At 40.8% G+C, this 14903-nt stretch overlaps 1 protein-coding gene across 2 annotated transcripts in view; it reads left to right on the plus strand.

Moving 5' to 3' along the window:
- The window catches only part of Utrn (utrophin), a 538848-nt gene that overhangs the window by 197424 nt on the left and 326521 nt on the right, over positions 1-14903 (plus strand). For both annotated transcript variants that reach the window (XM_055627734.1, XM_055627735.1), the window contains exons 32-35: positions 1744-1917; positions 4377-4532; positions 6835-7005; positions 14329-14508. In XM_055627734.1, the coding sequence (XP_055483709.1) occupies positions 1744-1917; positions 4377-4532; positions 6835-7005; positions 14329-14508 (681 nt within the window). The remainder of the gene's footprint in view (positions 1-1743; positions 1918-4376; positions 4533-6834; positions 7006-14328; positions 14509-14903) is intronic.

Genomic DNA, 14903 nt, shown 5'->3' on the forward strand with positions numbered 1-14903 from the left:
TAAATAAATAAATAAATAAATAAATAAATAAATAAATAAATAAATAAGGGGGAAACAAAAGAAAAGAAAACCGGAAAGGCTTGATTACTTGGGTACCTTTGCTCTGTACCATGATGCAAACAACAGGATGGGAACGGAGTGTTCAAGGTTTATTGTGCCTCTTGACAGCAGAAACAGGTTGTTATCTCGGTAATAAAATAGTGAGATTGTTATCTCAGTAATGAAATAGTGAGTTTTAATAGTTGGGTTGGGAAGAGAGAATCAGTTCAGCCTAGCAGTTGGCTTTGTGTAGGCTGTTATCTGTGCACATAAGCTGATGTACTGGGCAGGATGCAGACCACTCAGGTTATTAGTGGGTGGAGTGAGATGGACTTTCATTCTTAATGTGATGAAAGGCATAGAGGTCTGTGTTCATGAACACTATTTCTTGAAAAATTTAGAAAATTAATTGTTTTTCATTCTAGAGACATTATTATCTCTATCCAGATTTAGTCTTTCTGAGACTGAGATACTGGGTGTTTCTTATTCGTGACACTGAGAAGTTCCTTCCATCAGTGGCTTTCAACCTGTGGCAACCTCTATCAAAACTGCACTTAAGAAGTAGCAATGTTCCTCAGTTGAGGAATGGATACAGAAATTGTGGTACATTTACACAATGGAATACTACTCAGCAATTAAAAACAAGGAAACCATGAAATTTGCAGGCACATGGTAGGATCTAGAAAAGATCACCCTGAGTGATCCAGAAGCAGAAAGACACACAGGGTATATATACTCACTTATAAGGGGATATTAGACATATAATATAGGATAATCATACTAAAATCTGTACCCAGGAGGACCCTGGGTAAGATGCTCAGTCTTGATTCAGAAAGGCAAATGGGACAGACATTGGAAGAAGGAGAAAACAGGGAACAGTACAGGAGCCTACCATATAGCCCCTCTAAAAGACTACTCAGCAGGGTATCAAAACATATGCTGAGACTCATAGCCACACCTTGGGCATAGTGCAGGGAATCTTATGAAAGAAGGAGGAGATGAAAGACCTGGAAGGGACAGGACCTCTACAAGGAGAGCAACGAAACCAAAATATCTGGGCACAGGGGTCTTTCCTGAGACTGATACTCCAACCAAGGATCATGCATGGAGATAACCTAGAACCCCTGCACAGAAGTAGCCCGTGGCAGCTCAGTGTCCAAGAGGGTTCCCTAGTAATGGGAACAGGGACTGTCTCTGACATGAACTCAGGGGCTGGTTCTTTGATCTCCTTCACCTGAGGGGGAATCAGCCTTCCCAGTCCACAGAGGAAGACAATGCAGCCACTTCTGATGAGACCTGATAGACTAGGGTCAGATGGAATGGGAGGAGGACTGTGGGAGGGGCATAGGAGAAGATGGGGGAGGGAAGGTAGGGTAGGGAAGGGATGAGGGAGGGGCTCTAGCTGGGATACAAAGTGAATAAACTGTAATTAATAAAGATAAAATAGAATTTAAAAAAAAGAACTGAAAAAAAAGTAGTAATGAAATAATTTTATGGGTGGGGGTCACCATGGCATGAAGAGCTGTATTGAAAGTCACAGCATTAGGAAGGTTGAGAACCACTGCTTTACAAGACCAGAACCTCCCTGATTCTTCTGGAGCTTCCTGGATTGTCCTATTTCTTGAAAAGCCTTTCAGTATTACATATTATACTAATATCTAGTGAGAGAGATTATGAGTGTTTTACTCTCATTTCTACAAACAGAGGAAACTTCGGGAGGTTTCTACCAAATTCCAGCTTTTCCAGAAGCCTGCAAATTTTGAGCAGCGAATGCTTGACTGCAAGCGTGTCCTGGATGGAGTGAAAGCTGAGCTTCATGTCCTAGATGCGAAGGATGTGGACCCTGATGTCATCCAGACCCACCTGGACAAGTGCATGGTGAGTGTGCGGCTGAGGCCCATGTGGCCAGAGCTGTTTCTGTGGAATAGTTCTGGGTGTCTGTTTTTCCTCCTTGGTTTTGGGCTTGTGGAAGGTGGAGAACATGTTAAAAAATAAGAAATGTGTCTCTCTGAGGAAAAAATGGAAGATATAAGAAGAATAGGACATAATGAAGTAAATAAAAATGATATTGGGCTATATAATGTTTATTATTTGCCCCATGATTATCATGGCGGTATTATTAAACCTGCTAACACAATGAATGAAGACCAGACTCCTGTTAGATTTTGTAATTGCCTTATTTACCTTGGGTTGGGCAGATATATTCCACCCATGCTGTCACAACAACCTCACCATCCACCTCCCAGCCCCAATCTAATACTATACCCCTTAACTGTTTTTAATTGGGCTACCTTTCATCCATAATCTTATTAATACTTGCCTATATTTTTCATTTGGGCCTTTTCATACCATTATTGGAGTCCTTCCTCCTGGCCCACATGGTTTCTTCTTTATGCTAACCCATTCTGGAGTCCTCCTTCCTCCTGTCTTCCTGTCTTTCTGTTTCTCATGATTCTCCTGTCCCACAGTCCTGGAACCTTAAATGCTTACCCCATTCTGCCCTGCCCTGCTTTTAGGCCTTTTAATCAACCAACCAGGTATAATATCTTAGGTAGGTTTACACAACAAGGGTAAGTATATCCAGGCAGTAACCAGAGCTTGAGGGCCAGTAATTAGCATCAAAATACAAGCATCAGACCAACTCCCACCAGGTGAAAAAATGATGATGGTCTGTGAAGATACAGGGAGTAGACTAAGTGCATTAAAAATATGTATTAAGAAATAAAAAGCTGGGCATGGTGGCACACACCTGTCATCCCAGCATTTGGGAAACAAAGGCAAGCAAACCCTTTGTGAGTTTGAGGCTAGCATGGTTTATAAGGTAAGTCTAACTAAAACAGCCAAGTTTACACAGAGAAACCCTGTCTCCAAAAAGCAAAAAAAGAGATGTAAATCACAACCTGAGGTGGGAAAGATATCTGCAGGATGCAATGGACAAGCTAAACTTTTCAAAGTAAATTAAAAGTATCCAGATATACCATATCTGTAATACCCAGAATATTCCAGAGTATAAAAAAAGAAGTTGCTTTGCTAGTAAAATGACCTTTAAATTGAAGTTTAAACTTTAGATGGGAAGAAGGGAGTGACAAATAAGACCTCAGTGTTTCATTCTTTGCAGTTGGTTTATAATAAAAAGTTTCAAATGATGTTGGTGGAATGATCTGAACTTAGTCTTTTTGTGGTGCCTGGTGATCTTACTCGAGGAGTCCCCGGGGCCAGTGTTGGTGTTCACTGAGACTATCGTTCCCATGGTTTGTTTCTTACGTGGATGGACGAGTGTGTGAGTAGAACACATTTGAATCACAGTCAAGTGCTGTAAGCATTTCTTTGCTTGTTGGGATAGAGTGGAAGACATCACTGTCCTTGGCATCACAGGTACTGGCTTTGTATCTTTGAGGTGTTTTGAGTTTGATATTAATTTGTGGATTAGCTGCTGACACAGAGTTGGGGGATTCAAGGTGACAGGGATGAAGGCAGTTTGGGATTTGAACCATTGAACTCCAAGTTCCTAAAGCCATATCCATGTTGATTCTTTAAAGTTTTACATTTATTTTCAGCATGTAAATTATATTCATTATGCAGGATTTGTTTTCTCCCAGAAATAGAAACAAATAAATGTTAGGGAATTTCCATTCTTTCAGGCACAGATTGCCAGGGGCTGCTGTGTTCTAGTCACAGTGTTAGAATTAAGAAAATATTCTTGGGCTGGAGAGATGACTCAGAGGGTAAGAACACTGGCTGTTTTTCCAAGGACCCTGAGTTCAATTCCCAGCAACCACATGGTGGCTCATAACCGTCTATAGTGAGAGCTGGTGCCCTCTCTGGTGTGCAGGCACACATGCAGGCAGAATGCTGTATAAATAATAAATAAATAAATCTTAAAAAAATACTATTTTGGTGCAGTGAATTGAACCAATGACCTTGTGCATACATAGTAAGCCCATGTTTTTGTACTGAGTAGTCTGCTAGCCCCACAGTGTGACTCTTCAGAGAGACATTCTTCTTTACATTCTGCTGCTTCCCATAGTTTTTAAGGGAAACATGTTCATGAAGAATGTTTATCTAGGATTTCTACTGACATTTAATACACACATCTTGTTTTACACTTAAAGAAACAGAAACCCCATTAATGTATTATCTTATTGGATTTGAAAAAGCATTAGAACCTGACTTCACTTGATTCAGCCTTTAAAACACATTCAAGACAGATTATGTGGCCTTTGATGTCCTGGGTGAGATATTAGCTGCCTAGCCATAGAAGCTGTACTCTGAAATGGTGCCAGTTGGGAATTTTCTGTTAGCACTGTAAAAACTTTCTCTCGTCCTCTCTTTTAAAGAAACTGTATAAAACCTTGAGTGAAGTCAAACTTGAAGTTGAGACTGTTATCAAAACAGGAAGGCACATTGTCCAGAAGCAACAGACAGATAACCCGAAAAGCATGGACGAGCAGCTGACTTCTCTGAAAGTCCTCTACAATGACCTGGGTGCACAGGTGGGCACTGGTTTCTTCCGTTTTCCTATTTCTTCATCCCTCTCTCTTTCTTCATCTCTTCCTCTATCAATATTCCTATCAGATTTTAACCTTTACATGTATACTATAATCACCAGTATAATCAACAGTACTTATATAAACATTTAAAAATATTTTGTGAGTTATTCTAGGGAATCGCATCATAGTAATATTTTCTGGGTAAACCTTATTTTTGTTTTTAAATATCTAAATTGAATAGTTTACTGAGGTATGTTACCATGTTAGGATCTAGTAAATGTTAGGTGGTAGATAGTTCTTATTAATCTACTGAGACTTAAAATTTTCTATTGTGTACTTCAGTGACAGGGTGCTAGAGTTTGTAGGCTGGTTTCTTTGACAGGCTCTACCTGACTGGATCCTACAGAAAAATTGTCTTCTGTCTTTGAGAGTTTGCTCCTGAAATTCAGAGTCCAAAGAACATGTGAAAGCAATACATGGCAATACTAAAAAACTCATTTAGATAGTGGTTTGTTTGTTTGTTTGAGACAAGGTCTCTCTTTTATGTAGTTTTGTCTGCCCTGGAACTTGCTACATAGACCAGACTGGCCTTCAACTCACAGAAATACACCTGCCTTTGCTTCCTGGGTGCTGGGGTCAAAGGTGCACATCACAATGGCCAGCTTAGGTAGTGGTTTAATTCTTCAGTGGTGGTAGAATATGTTAGGAGAGCTTTCTGGGGAAGCCCTGTGTAAGCTGAGATCTGAAGGATAGGTCGGGGTAACCATGCTGAAAGCAGGGGCGGCCTGGGGGGCAGCTTGCATAAAGGCCCTGTGGCAGAAGAAAGCAGAGTATACTTCTGGGCGAGGAGACAGACAGAACCATGTGTGTGGGTGTGATGGTATGGGGTCCAGAGGAATATGAGTGCCTGGCTCTAATATGTTACCTGGAGCTGGGCTGGCAGCTAGTAATCGCTCCAAGATCATCCCTCCTTCACTTCGTAAGCTACCGGCTTACGGGAATGTGTGACCATGTCAGGCGTTTTGCAGGGTCGGGATTGATTTTGGATTCTAATGCTTGCACAGCGAGTGCCTTTAGTCCCTGGGTCATTTCTCCAGCTTCTAGATCAGTTTGAAAGCTGCATTGAGAGAAATAAGAGTGGCCATTGGCTGGGAAGTTCTTGTGCTCTTAGTGAGAAGTGATGGTGACTTGAGTAGGGGTGGCAGTGGAGATGGAATGGGTTGACTTCAGACCGGTGTAGGAAGTGATGTCAGTGTCTCTGGTGATAAACTAGTGTGGTGGTAGAGGAGAGGGAGAGATCAGGCATGGCCTTCATTTTGTAGGCTTGATTTCATGGATGGCTGTGGTGCCTTTACTGGGACATTGGCGTGACAGAAGGACAGGTAGAGAGGCTTGTAGAAAGTATGTGTTTATTTCTGATTCACTGATAGTCTACCTCTTTTGGAGAGAGATGTCAGGTACTTATGTAGGTGTGACTATCAGAAGAGGCCCTGTGGGCAGAGCAGGTGGATTTTCCAAGTCATCTCCACGTGGGCAGTAACATTTTCAGGACTGATGAGAGGGGGTATGGTGAGGGGAAAAATGAGACCTTTGACCAAGTGTTGTGAATTAGCAAAAGTACCTTTAATGTGAGTAACAAGATAATAAGGTGTGATAGGTGTACCATAGGGATAAGATGTGGGAAGTTAAGGAAGGTAGTGTTTCAAGGATGAGTCAGGCATTGGTTTTGTGAATATTGTGGTCACTTAAAAATGTCTACTGGATCTGTGGCCATTGGGGTTGTTATTGAACTTAGGAAGATATTTGTGAGAAGTCAGGAAGTAGCACCATACTTTAAGAAAATAGCCTTGATCGATTGCATGGTAAAAGTAGAAAGTAGGTCTTTAGGGAAGTTGGAGTGTATGTGTGTGTGTGCACGTGTGTGTGACAGGAGACTGTTTAAAATGTTTACCGAGAAGGAATGATTATATAACCAAGAGAAGGAATGAATAGTCAGCTAAAAGCCTTACAAAGGCCATACCTTCGTATGGTCCCTTGCAGAACACCCTTACCATGCATTGAAAAGACTGAGAAAAGGTGCACCCTTCTAAGTTGAGCTATGGATTAGCTTCTTCCTGATGTACAAGTGTTTGTTAGCATTAAGTTTGATGGTGCTTGTGTATCTGCATGGGCATGTCAGCGTTAGAGAACCACTATCTAATGCACACATTTGTCATTCAAGGTCTGCTTTCATGTGCTATTCGTGTTAGGGATTTTAACAGAACCTCATCGTGTCTTACTCACCGTGTCCTCGGCCCCTGTGTAGGTGACAGAAGGGAAGCAAGATCTGGAAAGGGCCTCACAGCTGTCCCGGAAGATGAAGAAGGAGGCCACTGTCCTCTCGGAATGGCTGTCTGCCACGGAAGCGGAGCTAGTGCAGAAGTCCACATCAGAGGGTGTGATTGGTGACCTGGACACAGAAATCTCCTGGGCTAAAGTGAGTTTCAGTTGGGATGGCCTGTTGGTGTCACATCTGTAGCATTTGTTTGGGACAATCTGGGTGAACGCCATTTATCTCCATTTCACATTAATTGTAGCCCCTGCTCTTCTCTTTTTTCTTTCCTGCCTCTCTGCCCTGGGAAGAACATTGTGAATACAATTTTGTTAGTTTGTTTTCTGAGAAGGCTTCTCTCTGTAGCCTGGGCTGGCATGTCCTCCCGGTGTATCACAGGCTGGCTCTCAATCTGCAGCAGATTGCAGTCACGGGCAGCTATGTTTAGCTAAGCCAACCATTTTAACAGTTCTCCTGTGTGTGTGTGTGTGTGTGTGTGTGTGTGTGTGTGTGTGTGTACATGTGCATGCATACATGTGTTTGTGAGTGAATATGAAAGGGTGTGTGTCAGTGTGTGCATGTGTGTGCATGTGTGTTTGTGACTTGTGAGATTATGTGAGTATGTGTGCATGCACATGTGTGTGCTTGTGAGGGTGAGTTTGTGTTTGTGTGCACATGTGTGTTTGTGAGTTTGTGTGTGAGTACATGTATTTGTGCACACATGTGAGTGTATGCGTACATGTGTGCTTGTGAGTGTGTGAGAGGTATTGTGTGATGTCAGCATCAGGTTGCTTTCTCTGTGACAATCTCTCTTTCTGAACAGGAAGCTTATTGATTTGGCTAGACTTGCCAGCAAACTCCTGTCTCTACTTTCCCAGTGTTAGAATTACGGTCACGAGCTTCTGCTCCTGGATTTTCACTTGAGCACGGAGGATGTGAACTCAGGTCCTCATAGTTGTGCAGTGAGCGCTTTGCCAACTGTGCTGCCTCCCAGCCGGACACAGTGCTTCAAGCCCTGACTCCTGAAAGCACATGGGCCAGCAAGGCGGTTTACACATTTGCTTAGGTGTGAGTTGAAGTTATGTTAATAGTTAACCACCTTAGCTGGACATGGTTGTTCACGCCTTCAATTCCAGAACTTAGGGAGGCAGAGGCAGGTAGATCTCTGAGTGTTCAAGGCCAGCCCTGATCTACATGGTGAGGTCCACGGCTATGTAGAGAGACCCTGTCTCAAAAAAGAGAAGAAAAGAAAAAAGTACTTAACCACCTTGAAAATCCATGATATTTTCTCCCTGTATTGAGTCTTTGTATTACATATATAAATATATATTTATATATAAAGATATGTGTATTATATATACACATCTATTATATTTATAAAACTTTTATACTAATTATCTATCTATATATTGCAAAATTACTGATGCTGAAATCATAGTCACATAATTTAGAGAAAAATCCATACAGCAGTTTCGTTTAGCCCTCTAGCTGTCTTAAGAGGTAACGTGCAGCCTCTTTGTTCTGAGCTGAGCACAGGGTTGCATGGAAGCCCCCGTTTCTTTATCTCATATGAAAGGAGTGGGTCTGCTTGAGAGCGTTGCTACGGAAGCACAGGTTGCACAGTCTCTGGGAGTGCCTTTGGTAGCCTTTTCCTGTGACCTCCCAGATAAGGGACTGTGATGTCCCTGAGTGGCACAACTCCCACTTGTGAATGCTCTGCAGAGGGGACTTGTGGGAGGAAGTCAGCTGCCGCACTGGGAAGAATATTCTAGTTTAGAAAATAGCTCATGGAAAGGGTGACTGTCATGGGGTTGTGTCAGGGTAAAGAGTGGAGATTGGGGTGGGTAAGAAAAATGACTAAAGGTCACTGAAGGTCACCAAAGGTTTCCAGTGCATTTGTATGACTGGAAAAGAAAAGGACCCTGCAGGGTAGAGCCTTTCAGAGACCCTCTGTGGTAGGCTCCTGTCCTGTTCCCTGTTTTCTATTGAGGCAGATGCTGAGACTCATAGCCAAACTTGGGCAGAGTATAGGGAATCTTATGAAAGAAGTAGAGATAGTAAGACCTGGAGAGGACAGGAGCTCCACAAGGACAGCAGCAGATCCAAAAAGTCTGGGCACAGGGGTCTTTTCTGCAACTGATACTCCAGCCAAGGACTACTCATAGAGATGGCCTGGAACCCCTGCACAGAGGTAGCCTATGGCAGTTCAGTATACAAGAGGCCTCCATAATAATGGGGACAGGGACTGTCTGTGATATGAACTGATTGGTCTGCTCTTTGATCACCTCCCCGTGAGGGGGGAGCAGCCTTACCAGGCCACAAAAGAAGACAATGCAGCCACTCCTGATGAGACCTGATAGACTAAGGTCAGAGGGAAGGGGAGGACGACCTCTCTTTTCAGTGGACTGGGAGAGGGACATGGGTGGGGAATAGGGAGGGTGGGATTGGGAGGGGAGGAGGGAGAGGAGGAACAGGGGGGATACAAAGTGAATAAACTGTAATTAATAAAAATAAAAATAATAAAAATAAAGTTAAAAAAAGAAAAGGACTAAAATAAAAAAAAAAATAAAGTTAAAAAAAAATAAAAAGAAAGGGACCAAGCTTGGTTTTGTTAAATTTGTGCTTTTCAAGGAAATATGATCTTCTTTGTTTAGAACACGGAAAATAATTCTTCTCCTCTACCATTTTAGTCTCTTTCCTCCCCTCCAGTACTTTCTCCCACCATATTTCCTTTCCTTTTGAAAGTGGATTTTATGATGTAGCTTAGAGTGATCTTGAATTCTTGATGCCTCGGTACCCTGAATGGGAGGTTCACATGCCAGTGCCATCAGTGCCTGGGCCTGCTACCTTTTTTCTTTATTAAATCTATAACTTTCAGATAAATCACAACCTTTTCTTGGCTTTCTGAATTGATGGAGTCTCAATTTGTACTTAGGACCCAAAATAAAGTCAAACAAAAGCTATTATTTTTTTTGACAATTTTTTTATTAATTTTTTATTTTTTTATATTAATTACACTTATTTACTTTGTATACCAGCTGTAGCCCTTCCCTCATTCCCTCCCAATTCCACCCTCCCTTCCTCATCTCCTCCCTGCCCTTCTCTAAGTCCACTGATAGGGGAGGTCCTCCTTCCCTTCCATCTGACCCTAGCTTATCAGGTCTCAACAGGACTGGCTGCAATATCCTCCTCTGTGCTCCTGTCAGGGTCGGGGTGGTGGGGAGAGAGGTCAACGAGCCAGCCACTCTGTTCATGTCAGAGACAGTCCCTATTCCCCTTACTAGGGAACCCACTTGGATACTGAGCTGCCATGGGCTACGTCTGAGCAGGGGTTCTAGGTTATATCCATGCATGGTCCTTGGTTGGAGAATCAGTTTCAGACAAGACCCCTGGGCCCAGATATATTTTGTACTGTGGAGCTCCTGTCCTCTCCAGGTCTTACTAACTCCCCATTCTTTCATATGATTCCCTGCACTCTGCCCAAAGTTTGGTTATGAGCCTCAGCATCTGCTTTGATACACTGCTAGGTAGAGTTTTTCAGAGGCCCTATGTGGTAAGCTCCTGTCCTGTTTCTTGTTTTCTCCTACTTCCAATGTCTATCCTATTTGTCTTTCTTTCTAAGTGAGGATTGATCATCTTACCCTGGGTCCTCCTTCTTGTTTAGCTTCCTTAGGTGTACAGATTTTAGTATGTTTATCTTGTCTTATAAGTCTAGTATCCACTTATAAGTGAGTATATACCGTGTGTGTCTTTCTGCTTCTGGGATTCCTCACTCAGGATGATTTTTTCTAGGTCCCACCATTTGCCTGCCTGTTTGTTTGTTTTTTTTTTTTTTACTTATATATTAGAGACAAGCATAGTGTTTCAGTTGTTTCATTTTTTTTATTGCCTTTTTTTTCCCACTCATGGCTATTTAGTTTATCCCTTCCCCCATTTTAATTATAATGTACAATTCTATAGAGAATATACTTGTAACTGATTCTCAGCATACATTTATAATTTTCTCCTGAGTATATTTTTGTCACCTGAAAATCCTTAGGCCAAAGGATATACCCTTTTAAAGTTTCCTATGGGTTGTGAGTCTGTCCTTTAGTGGCATTGTAAGTACCCTGTATGCATCAGTTCCTCCTTGTTAAATTTTTATTTATTTGTTATTTTTTTGGAATACATTGGATGGTGGTGCACAGTGTCATCTCTGACTACTTAATTAGAGCCTTTTCCTTAGCTACAGGCCACATGCTGCCTGTTGTTTTAACCATTTACAAAAAGCACCAGATTAACCTGTTATTTAGGTTTCTCTCTTAGGCTTATTATTGCTGACTGTGGTGTGTAGTATTTAAACAACAACAACATCCCCTTCTTTGCCATTAGAGTTTGTTTTCTGCTCTTTAATTTTCTTAAATAAACACTTAAATCTTACTTTCAAGCACAGAGGGATCGGATGCTCATTACTGCTGCCTTCAGCCTTTATTCTAAGGTTTTGTATAGTTCCTTCACAGTCTTGCATAGTGTCATCCTTTCAACCTTTAATGCGTTAATCCTTCTAGAGTTTAATTTGCTGTATATTAGGAGAAAGGCTCTGAGCTTCTTCCCAGCTACCTAGCTTACTGAGCTCTGAGTTCCTTTCCTCTAATCTAACATAATATATTCTCACTCACTGTTCTCTGTTGTCACCACCCTCTGTCCTCCCCACTGTCAAAACATTGTTATCATTTTCTTATCTATTTTAATTCTCATTAAAGTGTCCCTGTTAATATGATTTTCTCTGTGGCTTATGTACTTTTCTAGTAATGATCCCCAAATCTGTAAAAGAAATTTTGTGTTGATTTACTTCAAAGTTACAGATTTTTCAGATGAGAATTTATGTTTTATCTTTTATTTATTTATTTATCTTTTGTGGGGCTGAAGATGAATTCCAGGTCCTTGTACATGCCATACAAGTGCTTTGCCAACCTTGTTAACGTTTTTAAAAATTAAACAAATGCTTGTTATTGTTGTGCATATATGTGTGTGTGTGTGTGTGTGTGTGTACACATGTATGTGTGAGTGAAGACTCACTTGTGTCTTGAGACCAATGTGCAGGACACAGAATAACTTCTAGAATTGGTTTTCTCTTTTCACCTTTATGTGGTTTCCAGGGACTGTACTTGGGTTTCCAGACTTGCATAGCAAATCCTTTGCCTGCTGAGCCATCTTCCTGGCGGACAGCTGTAACCCAGGCTGGCCTCACTCTGAAGATTTTCCTGCCTCTGTCTCTTTAGCATATTCTACCAGCATGCACCACCACAGTGGACTCAAATTCTTATTAAAATGTTATGTCTTATTTTTCCCACCCTCTGAGTTATTTTTACTTTGGTACATGTTGGATTTTTTCCTTCATAAATAGTATGTGTTATATATATATATATATATATATATATAACCATGCATCTATTATATATTGTTTTGTTTTATTACCATATAAATGTACACATGTTCTTTTTTATTAATTATTATGTAGATATATATACATACATATGTGTGCATATATGATAGTTGCTATTAAGTTGTATACATTAATATTTGATGAGACTTCTGGTCTCATAAGTTTCATTTTTTTAAAAATATAATTTTTAAGGACAAACAATAAATAATGGTAAGCTTGTCTCTTGTGAAATATCTTCTGAATTCCCACTCAATGCTTTTACAGATTTGACATTGTGAGGATGGATACAGACACACAGCACATTCTCTTCCGTGGAGTGGAACGCTGGCGTGAAATGTATCCTCCCACTTTTTCAGTGATGTGCTTTCAGATTTAAAAACACATGATTTAAACCACTACAGATTTAAAAACCATGTTAGTTTCTTCACTTAAATATTATGTGCAATATTTAAAATTAAAGCTTAAGTGGCATTTTTATTTGTGAACTTAAGTGTAAGTTTTATTCTATAGATTCAATATTATTTTCAGTATTTTTAATTTTAGAACCCACTAGAATCATGTAGGTATTATTTAAACTTAATTACTTATCTGTAGTTATTCCTTATGGTCCTTACAACCAACTCTAGTCAGTCAGTACATAACCCTGAAGGAGTGCAGAAAGTCTGACCTGCACGGAGCATGTTTGTAGTTGTTCTTTTCTTCTCACACTGGTGAAGAAGAATACATACAGGAAATATCTGAATGCCTTTTAAAGGCATCTCTAAATGCCATGACCCTGACAGTGTTTAAACCTTGACTCTCTTGTGGATTTGTATCTTTTCTGAGATGTAATTTTTAGCAGTTTTCACAACAGATCTAGAATTCCTTGAAATAATTGCTTTAAGTGTTGATTTAAGAAAGTGTACCACTGTGCTAGAGAGATAGCTCAGTGGTTAAGAATGCTGTCTGCTCTTGCAGAAGACCAGTGTTTTATTCTCAGGGCTACTGTCTGCCTGTAACTCTAGGATCAGGAGATGTGCTGCCTCTGGCTTCATGGGCACACACACATACATGTGGATAAACATAAAGCTGAAAAGTAGTTTTTGAGAAAGAAGCAACAGTTTAAAGGAGATACAATGCCAGGAGGAGTGCTGGGGACGGAGTTGCTTCTGGCTAGTGATTTCAAGAGGGTTTGCGTTTTTTTGGCACACTTGGCATTCCTGCAAATGTGCACTTTCCTGTTAAAACTCCGTTTGTGTGTGAGTTCCCATTACCCTTTCCTGACCTGGGATAGTCCCACTGCAAGGTGTGAAGCTGAAGTCCAAACTTGTTTCACTGGTTCTCCCCTGATTTGCTTAACCTGTGTTTGACATCTGAATTTCTTATGTCTGTTCATATTCTCTTACTTACCTGGTTTAGTTTTCATGATGGTTTTGAGAGTTCTCAATGTGTCAGTGACCTGAGTTTTATAAACCTTTAAAGTATTTCTCTACAAGGAGAGCAACAGAACCAGAAAATTTGAACACAGGGGCCTTTCCAGAGACTCATACTCCAACCAGGGACCATGCATGGAGATAACCTAGAACCCCTGCACCAATGTAGCCCATGGCAGTTCAGTGTCCAAGTGGGTTCCATAGTAATGGGAAGAGGGACTGCCTCTGACATAATCTGATTGGTCTGCTCTTTGATCTCCTCCCCCTGAGTGGGGAGCAGCGTTACCAGGCCACAGAAGATGACAATGCAGCCATTCCTGATGAGATCTGATAGACTAAGATCAGAAGGAAGGAGAAGAGGACCTCTCCTACCAGTGGACTTGGGGAGGGGCATGGGTGAAGAAGGGGGAGGGAAGGTGGGATTAGGAGGGGAGGAGGGGGCGGTTTATGGGGGATACAAAGTGAATAAAGTGTAACTAATAAAAGTTGAAAATAAATAAATAAAAAATAAAAAGAAATAAAGTATTTCAATGATACCTAGGATATCATAGACTCTTACATTGCTGAAGAAAAGCTATTAAAACAAAACATGTAAGGTTAGGTTAAATGTTGCTATGTTCTGAAAGTCAAGTGGTTTTTTTTTCCTTCTAGAATGTTCTGAAGGATCTGGAAAAGAGAAAAGCTGACTTAAACGCTATTACAGAGAGTGGTGCTGCCCTTCAGCACCTGGTCCTGGGCAGCGAGACTGTTCTGGAAGAGAACCTCTGTGTGCTCAATGCTGGCTGGAGCCGAGTTCGCACCTGGACCGAGGACTGGTACAGCACCTTGCTGGTATGTCGCCAGCACACACCAGTGCTGACGTCTTCTCTGTAATTATATTTAAAGTGCATGGCCCTCATCAGAACTCCAAATCTGTTTCTTGTGTGTCTTGGTTTTGTTTTGCTTTGCTTGTGAATTAGTTTTATTAGTGTATATTTTATTTTTCTGTTGAAAAGATATCAAATGGAAGAATTTACAATACCTCTATTGTATGAAAGCAAAATATTCATGCTAAACATAGGGCCTGTTTTACTTAATATTTTAGTAAATATACTTTTGTTTTAATGATATAGTATTTAGTTATAATAATATAAGTTATATGAATATATATGTATAAATTTATATTTATATACACATAATCTTTACAATGTCTTAGTCAGATACTAGCTCAGATCAAGGATTATACC

The sequence above is a fragment of the Psammomys obesus genome, unplaced genomic scaffold (genome assembly GCF_907164565.1).
Source record: "Psammomys obesus unplaced genomic scaffold, mPsaObe1.curated_primary_1811, whole genome shotgun sequence".
In the NCBI taxonomy this organism is placed as follows: domain Eukaryota; kingdom Metazoa; phylum Chordata; class Mammalia; order Rodentia; family Muridae; genus Psammomys; species Psammomys obesus.